General features: G+C 40.0%; 1 protein-coding gene across 2 annotated transcripts; it reads right to left on the reverse strand.

Annotated features, from left to right (window-relative positions):
* Positions 1 to 721: 721 nt before the first annotated feature.
* Positions 722 to 8,495, reverse strand: mapre3a (microtubule-associated protein, RP/EB family, member 3a). 2 transcript variants are annotated; one of them, XM_014968969.2, is made up of 7 exons: positions 8,372 to 8,495; positions 7,253 to 7,380; positions 7,030 to 7,175; positions 6,074 to 6,266; positions 4,304 to 4,446; positions 2,269 to 2,421; positions 722 to 2,036 (listed from the first exon to the last, which is right to left on the reverse strand). In XM_014968969.2, the coding sequence occupies exons 2-7, from the start codon at positions 7,371 to 7,373 to the stop codon at positions 1,968 to 1,970; spliced, it is 825 nt and encodes a 274-aa protein (XP_014824455.2). In that variant the 5' UTR covers positions 7,374 to 7,380; positions 8,372 to 8,495; the 3' UTR covers positions 722 to 1,967. The 2 variants fall into 2 exon arrangements, with proteins under 2 accessions (XP_014824455.2, XP_014824456.2); XM_014968970.2 differs by lacking the exon at positions 8,372 to 8,495 and having other exon boundaries at positions 6,110 to 6,266; positions 7,253 to 7,831.
* Between the last annotated feature and the right edge of the window lie 179 nt (positions 8,496 to 8,674).

The raw sequence follows: 8,674 nt of genomic DNA on the forward strand, positions 1-8,674 counted from the left end.
TTTTACATGTCTCATGATGAGGATCCTAGGTCTGTCTATTACTCTCCAGTTTCAATGTATTTAGTGGCTTAAACAGTCTTGTTTTTAACAGCACAAAAAATTACAAGAGTGATTTATTTTGATATGTGTCGCACGAGCTCTACGGAGAGGATGTAAGTGGTTTGTTGTTTGTAATTTGCTGCCATCTGCTGGCTCTAAATGGAAATGACACCATGTTTTGGTAACTTTGGTAAATATGTTTTTGGTGGATTACGTTGCGCTACCGCAGTTTTGACTCTTTTAAAAAGCTAATGGGAACTAAAACTACGTATACAAATCACACAAAGAGGATGGTAATTGCTGTAAATTAAATTTCTGAAATGCTAAGTAATACATTTAGATGCATTACCGTCAAAGTAGGACGAAAAGGCGGAGGGATATTTAGATTTTCTTCATAAAAGGTAGTGTCGAAAAAAATACAAAAATAAAGTTTCAGTTTTAAAGAAAAGTACTAGGATGAAGCGGGCATCGATTTTTATCTGGGAATAATTGTAATTATATTTTTTCAACAGGTTTTAAAATGTCTTTCGTGTATTTGTAGCTCTACGTCTAAATACAGCACAATCATTGTTAGCTTGTGTTAAAATGTACAATCTTCCGCTAGAAACAATGGAAACGTGGCAAAGTTTTCTCCTCTGTGCTAGCAGCGTGTAGGTTAAATTTAGAGACAAGAGACAACAAATACATTGTTCAACAACTGTGTATTTATTGAAAACTCAAAAGATGATTGTTCTGTGGACATGGTCGATGAATGCATGTTCCAGCCAGTTTGCAAATTGAAAAACAGCGTAGGGAAGGAAAAGGAGGCGTCGTTGACAACCAGCCAACTAACCACAGATCACAACTTTCCTTCAGACGGGAACTAAAACTTTGGACAACTTTTCCGCAAATTAGACATAAAAACACTACAATTTCATCAGTAGGAGAAAAAAAAAGTCATGTAAAAATGTGTCTGTATTTGATTGTTGTAAACTGCTACATAACCATATTTTTAGTCTGCAGGTTAAGCTTAAAGGCTAGTGCATTGTTAGCCCATAGTATACTGCCGGGATAAACCAGAATCTTCTTGAGACAACTTACAAAATCTTCACACAAAGCACATTTACAAAATATCACTCATTCACAGTCACTGTGTAACATTCTCATGCTCAGATATGTTGCTCATACATAAGGAATATTTGCAGAGCAATGATCACTTTTCTGAAGTCATCGCACCGAACAACTTCCTTCAGCATTTTCACATGCTTAAAACCAGCAGCAAAAAAATAAAATAAAATAAAAGGACAACTCAGAAGCTTGACCCAAGCACAAACCGGAGCGCGTTCGGCCCTCGGCTCTTTTCACATACCGCAGGTTTGCAATAGTTCTGCTACTGAAATTCAACCGAAACAAAATATAAGTTAAATAAATAAGAAAAAAAAAGAAAGTTAGTCAGAAGTCACTTCTATTACAGGTTTAGTGGCTCAAAGAGTGTCATGATGGCACTATGGAGCAGTGTTGCTCTGTGCTCTAACAGTAGTATCAACATAAAGGCAAATAAATAACTCAAGAACAAAAGAAAAAAGAAAAGAAAATATTCCTTAAGAAATTAAAATTAATCTTTACAGAAAAGATTTAGCTTTTGTTGTAACTCCTCTTGTTCCAGTTCTTTTTTTTGTTGCATTGCTCATGCTAAAATCACTGGGATATTGTTGTAGTTGCTGTTACTGCGTACGTGGAGGAAAGGAGGAGTGGAAAATGATAAGATGGAGCAGGTGCGGTAAGACAGCACCTGCTGGGAGGGTGAAGGGGCAGGTTAGCAACAGATATACACATGATCAAAAAGAAAGAGGCAGACAGAGAGCAGGAAAAAGGAGGAGTGATGCTAGAAAGCGTGCAGAGTAGAAAAACCGAGGGGCAAAAAGAAAAGAAGTGGCGGAGGAGGGAGTTCAGTATTCATCCTGGTCCAGGTGACCTTGTTCATCGAGGTCGTCCTCATCTGGAGGGGCGAAGCCTTCCTGCGACACACAAAACATCGACGTCTTTCAGATTTACGTTTTCTGTCGACTGAATTGAAAATAACCAAAAACACGTCTTAATCATCTCGTCTCCAGGAGCTGCAAAAACACATCACGAAGTCGGATGAGTCACAGTGCAGCTGCTGACGACAGAAGACGTTTTGGGAAATGTTTGTTTTCGCTACAGATCAGTAAAAGCAAAAGGCATCATCAGTCCTAATGTTAGAGGTACCTCTGTGGCGTAGAGAATGTCAATTATCCTGCTGAGCACAGGGTTGTTTTCACTCTCATGTTCTTGGCAGATGAGCTCAATGTCCCGTAGTTTGCTGAAGTAGAAGTCTCTCTCTTTCTCTAGACCGTCCACCGTCAGCTTCAGCTCCATCAACTGAGGGGGAGAAAACAACAAGCTGACGGTTTGGACCAGGGGCGTCAAACGCATCTTCGTTTTCTGCTGAATCAAGGTCATGAATACTCTTAAAGGGCCGGTGTTCTGACTATCTGTCTTACCCATAAATCCAGCGTACCTGTGCATGCTCAGCAGATTTCTTATAAATCCGTCATACCTGTGTGTTTTATTTCTCAGACGTTTACGGTAAATTTTATTTAACTAAGCTGCTATGTTAATATACTAACATAAATGACTTTTGCTGTTTTCAATATCGTTACCATACTGTAAACAAGACATTAGTCCCGTTTAGCGTCAATATTTACTACAAATACTGTTTGACTACAAATTTGGTCGGGATATTTTGTCTCTATAGCTAATCTACCTTTTTAAAATGTAAATATTTCTATGTAAACTGCACGGAATATGTCCTAAAAAAAGCACATGAGTAACGCTGGATGCTGACCGAAGCTGTTAGGCAACAAGCAGAACAACACCTCTTTCTGGACACTGCGTGGAAATAACTAGATGTTTCTTATTTTATTTTTTTTATTTACCGTAAACTTCTGAGAAATAAACAAACAAAATGAAACTTCTACAGGTATGACGGATTTATAAGAAATGTGACATCGATGTGCGCATTACCACAAGGTATACTGGATTGACGAGGTATGACAGATAGTCAGAACAGCGGCTCTGCAAGAACGTATTGATAAATCCTGTTAAAAAATATTAATGAGTTCTTAAAATTAAATAATATTATTGAACATCTTTTCAGTCCCTCCAGGATTTTGTGATTCTTTTGTGATTTTTTTGCAATAAAAATCAAAATGTTTGTGGTGCTAATTTGGAAATATTTGCAATATTTGCGCTTATTTATGGCAGTAAATGTGACTTTTTATTACTTGCTGTGTAGATCATGGACTATAATCTGATATTAATTAAGGCTGAGGCAGCTGTTTAGTACAAGTAAGATAGTTTCTGGCAGTTTTTGAGAAAAATCAGCAATAAACTCCCAATTATGTATCAGCACAAAAAAGTTCGGGGATTCGTTAATTTTGCGTTAATTTTTCTCACGCAAATTGATATAATTTGGCAGTAAACCGATAAAAACTGTATTGAGTTGATTGATAACATAATATTTAAGCACACTTGGTGTTTAGTCTAGAGTCTAGAGGGCCACATAAAAAGCTACAGTGGGCCGGATTTGGCCCACGGGCCCCGAGTTTGACACATGTGGTATAGATAATCAATAAGCATTTTGATTTACATACAGTAAATAAAGTTTGTTTTTAATGATCTTAAAGAGATGGAACAGATTGTTTCCTGTTAGAAGGTTAAGTTTGTATATGAATCCTATTTGCTCTGATCAGTGGACGTGCAGGTTGGAGGCGAAGCGTCACCAAAGATCTTCCTGTGTGAAGCCAGCATGAATTGTTTCTGGATCGGGCAACTGCATTTTAAAAAGTAAGGCAGTGTAAATATCCTTAAAATATAGTGAACTACAAGCATAATATTTTGCAATTTACAGTACTTTTTATTTTTTTCCCCTATGAATACATATCATTTTCTCGTTTTTGTTTTATGCCAAACTGCAGTGCATTTTTAAAAAATTCCATATTAATTTCCTTATTTAAATGCAAAGGTAAATGATTGCAAAGTATTGCATTTTTTTTGCTTGTTTACAAGCTAAAATGTCCCAAATCCCCAAATGCCGGCTACTGGAACAAAATCTTAAATTAGCATCATTTCTTAATCCTTTCTTTCCAGCAGAAAAAAAATACCGGGTGTCATCAGCAGACAACAGTTTTTTACAAATACTGTATAAGCTTGACACAAATTTACTTTTCCTGTAGAATATGTGATCTTTGTGAAACTGTACCTGTTGATTTAGCTCCATGATTTCGGCGTCGCTGCCCCCGTTTCTGGACAAAGACGGATTCTTCCTTATGGCAGGCATGTTGTGCTGGACTCGCTGTGGTGTTGGCATGTTTTTGGGAACCGTTGGAGACGTTCGCTGTGGTCCTGGAGTTACCGGAGACAGCAGAGGGAGCGGGGGGGGGGGGCATTGGGGGGCAGGGGGGGGGTTCCTTTAAAACCAGTCAGATCACAACACTTGAGCTCTGTAGCAGTAGTGGCGACAGATCGAGCACGTTCTAGAGCGGCATGATGTGCCTTTGAGACGTCACATTGTGGAAAGCAATTTTCACCATTTTCATTGTGACACTGAAGATCCAAATTATCCGCGTTCAATTCAACTGTAAGACAGCTAAAAGTGCTGAAGTCTCAAAGACAGAACGTGCCGACACGCATAACTACGGTTCTGAAAATAAGTGCAGTCATGATTCTGCCCATTTCCACCCACACAGCTACGTAGCGACAGAGTTACAAAGCTGGTTTTAGACACACTGCAGCTCCATGGAGATTGTTCCCCATGATGTTCAAGCAACAGAACAATTCTGCTCCAAGCTCGTGTTAGTAATGTGAAAGCAGTTTTTTTATTTTAATTTGGTCAATCAAACCAGCTTTAGGAACAGCATAGGCACATCTCAATTCATCAGAATGTATCATTTAAAAGTTCATGTATTTGGGTAATTGAACTGATTACACACAAGCCTTCGGTTCCTTACATTTTCAAGGATTTTGAGCTAATCGAAACCTAAAATTGAGTTTCTCAAAAAAAAACAAAAAAAAAAAAATCTGAATATTTCATAATGAGTAAATGCTAAACTGTAGGCATGGTCATCACTGACACCTTCCACAATGAAATTAAGCCTCAAAAGGGCTGGTTATTATTGGAAAGTTGAGTGGAAGGAAAAAGTGTGGATGTAACAGCAATAACCCCAGTCTTGAGAAGATTGGGATGTAATTCTCATCTCATTCATGAGTTTGGAAAGGAGAAAACAGGTGAAGTTGTTGTTAAGTGAAGTGGTTCCTATTCTTCTTTTTAGATTAAAGTACATTTTATATCTTAATATTTTTTTTTAAAAGGACTTAATCCTTCCATTTGCTAACCACGTAGCAAAACAGAGTGCTGCTAATTTACTAAATATACTGTCCAGCGCAGGGACAATACTTTAAGTGGGCCAACATTTCTAAATTAAAAATGAATGTCCTGTGTAAAAAAAAATAATAATACAATTTCCAGAGAAACTGAATTTTAGCTTTTTATTAGCCGTGAGCCGTAATCATCAAAACCGACTTAAATAATCATTTGAAGTACATCACAATCATGTCTGCAGCGAATCCATAGAGGTTTCACTAAAAATAACTTTTAAATGATATTCTAATCATATTTGAATTTATTCAGACGATTCTTCAGTTGCATCAGCTGTGTGATGAAGAATCCAGGTGGAAATATTCAACATTTTTGTTCATGTTTCAGCATTTCTGAACCAAAAAAAAAGAGAGAAAAAGGGAAAGGGAAAAGGATGTGGACCGTCTTCCTTAGTGTGGCTGCATCCCTCTATGCACTGCGGTGTCGGCCGCGGCCCCCCGCAGTGTCATAGGTCAGCGGGATGCCGAGCTGTGAGGTTAGCCCGCCGCTCTGTGAATCGTGCCGCTCACAACACTTGCTTTACAGCGAGCGCTTTTGAGCCATCCAAAAGCTCAGCAAGGCCGTGCAGCGAAAGCCAAGAGGGGTTTGGTTTACCTGGGTTTCTCTTTGGTTTGTGGATAAAGTGATCACCTGGATTGGGGGCAGGGGCCACGTCCTGCCCCTGCCTGGCTAGCATGGGGTCATACTCCTTCCCGTCGTAGTTGGCGTCGAAGAACTTCTTGAACCATTGGACGAATTCAAAGTTGTCCTGGAATTTTCCTTTGACAAGCTTTTCTACTGGAATTATCTGGAGAGGGGAAACAAAAAGATCTCTGTGAGTCTCAAGGTGTGAGACTCCGAGTTTTGATGTCCAGCGGAGTATGAGGGCCATGCTGAGAAAATAAAACAAATAAGATTACGAGAATAAGGTCATGATATTATGAGAATAGAGTTGAAATAGCATGGGAATAAAATCAGAACAATATCAAAATAAAGTCGTAGTATTAACACTTTATTTTGGTAATGTTAAGACTTTAATCTCGAAATATTATGACTTTATTCTCGTATTTAGTGTATTATAAGCCTGGCGGGCCACCAGGCTTTCCTTGTGCCCCCACCAGGCTTAGCATTGTTATGTTTTTTTTTTAATGATTGGCTTTTTTTTTTTTTACTTTATAGTTGGTGTTTAGGTCTTAATCGTCCAGTCTTCCAAAAATGCCTAACTATCAAATGATATTTTCAAATTTTCTGTCAACTTTAAACATTTTTAAACTGAAAAACATGGCGGCCAGCTGGATGCCGTAGCGCCCTGAGCACCAGGCTTAGCAAGTTTTCTGTGGGAAACCCTGCGTATTAGTTTGACTTTTCCTCATAACATCATTAGTTTATTCCGGTAATATTATGACTGTATTCTAATACAGATTTATTCTCGTAAAATTGTTACTTTATTCTTATCGTTTTGCGACTTTAATCTTGTAATCTCATTTTTTATTTATTAGTATGGCCCTCGTACTCTGTCGTATCGTGGTATTAGATTTGCAACGTAAAACTAGGCGATGAAGGCTGCTTACTTTGTCGACGCTCATCCTTTTAAAAGCTGCTTGAAGAACTTTGAAGTTGTGTATAAATTCATGCTCCAGTTTGGCTTGAAATTTCACCTTCTTTAGAAGAATGCAACCCGGAAATAACATGTCCATGAACTGGCAATAAGCGGCTCCTAGAGAACACAGACAGACAGATTTGTTAGATCAATGAAGACGCTGAAGAATCTTCTTTTTTTTCGCTCGAGCTTACCTGAACAGAGCTGCTCGATCTTGGTGTACGTGAGATGCAGGGAGTCGTTGACCCATGCGAGCATGTCATGACGGCTGAGGTTGTCAATGGACACGGATGTGGCGTACACATTCACTGCCATCCCCTTCCTGAGGAAAACAGCGACACTCTTTCAGTCACCGCTCTTTGATAAATTAAGTGAAATGTTCCTCTAGCAGTAGCAGTATGCAAAAAAAGCACACCACACTTTTCAGATCTGAATTTGAGGCAAAACCAAAATGAAAAAAAAAAAAAAGATTCAATCTAGAAGGATCTAGAAAGAACCCAACGTGATCAAATGTGGGATACACATTTGATCTCTGATTGTAAACCAGCTGTAATCTACAGATGTGTTGTAATCCTCTTTAGATTGAAGTGGCAGCTCCAGACTGAATGAACCAGTGATGCCTCCCTGCACCGACATTCACCTTTCCGTATCAGCACGTCCTATCGGTTTTATTTAAACACCTGAGTCATGTTTAAAGCCTGAGGACTGTGAATGCCCTCTCAGCAGAGCCAGCGTTTTCCAATCTGAGGCTCGACTGCCTCCCTCACAATCACTTGACGCGGTTGACACCTATTTGCCAAATAAAATAAAATAGAGCAATAAATAAATAAATATTTATGAGACCCAAACACGGAGGCTCAGACTTACACGGTCGTTGGTTCAGGAGTGACTGCTTTGAATAAGAATAAGCGGCGCACCAAAGCAAAGTCAGTCTATTCTCTATGGGGGAAAATGTGCGGGGCCTTGAGGGGGGAGAAAAAAAAAAAGCTGCAGCAAAGCCCTGAGTGAGAACCGCTGAAGTCCACGGATAAAAACTGGGGCGGTGGGGTCTGACATGTCGAGTCGGAGCCGAGAACAATAAATGCTCCCGTTAGCTGACGCTGGAAGCCCTTTGGGCTGAAAAAGCCGCAACGCCGGAGCTGCTCTCCTAGCGGCCCCCTCTACAGGCCTCCCCGAATACCTCAGGATCGTCAGCGCGGGGGAAACATCCTCTGTGTGTGGGAGGAAAAGGCAGAACACGTCTCCCCCACGCAACACAGGGAGCTGAGGGGAAGGAGAGCGGGTCTCTGAGGTGTAAAAGTGCCGATACTCACTGTGTTCTGTGTTGTTACCCGGCTGGCAGCAGTAGACCTTATGGAAAAGCGCGGTGCAGTGCTTGGTAACGGGCCGCCCTGTCTGAGCCTGCAACAATCCGGCTTCTACTGCGCAGGCGCCCGACTCCATGCTGTTAAAAGGCTTATTATAAATAGGACTTTGGCCCGTTCCTGCTAAGAGACACATGATGTGTCGGGTTGGATTTTAAGCTCGTTAGTGACACGATGCAAGAGGTTCGCAAGAGGTCAGGACACACAACAAGAAGCTTATGTCATGTCCAACTTGTTTCTACTGCTGTGGGG

This window comes from Poecilia mexicana, unplaced genomic scaffold (genome assembly GCF_051168715.1).
Source record: "Poecilia mexicana isolate PSO_F unplaced genomic scaffold, ASM5116871v1 scaffold_22, whole genome shotgun sequence".
Classification (NCBI taxonomy): domain Eukaryota; kingdom Metazoa; phylum Chordata; class Actinopteri; order Cyprinodontiformes; family Poeciliidae; genus Poecilia; species Poecilia mexicana.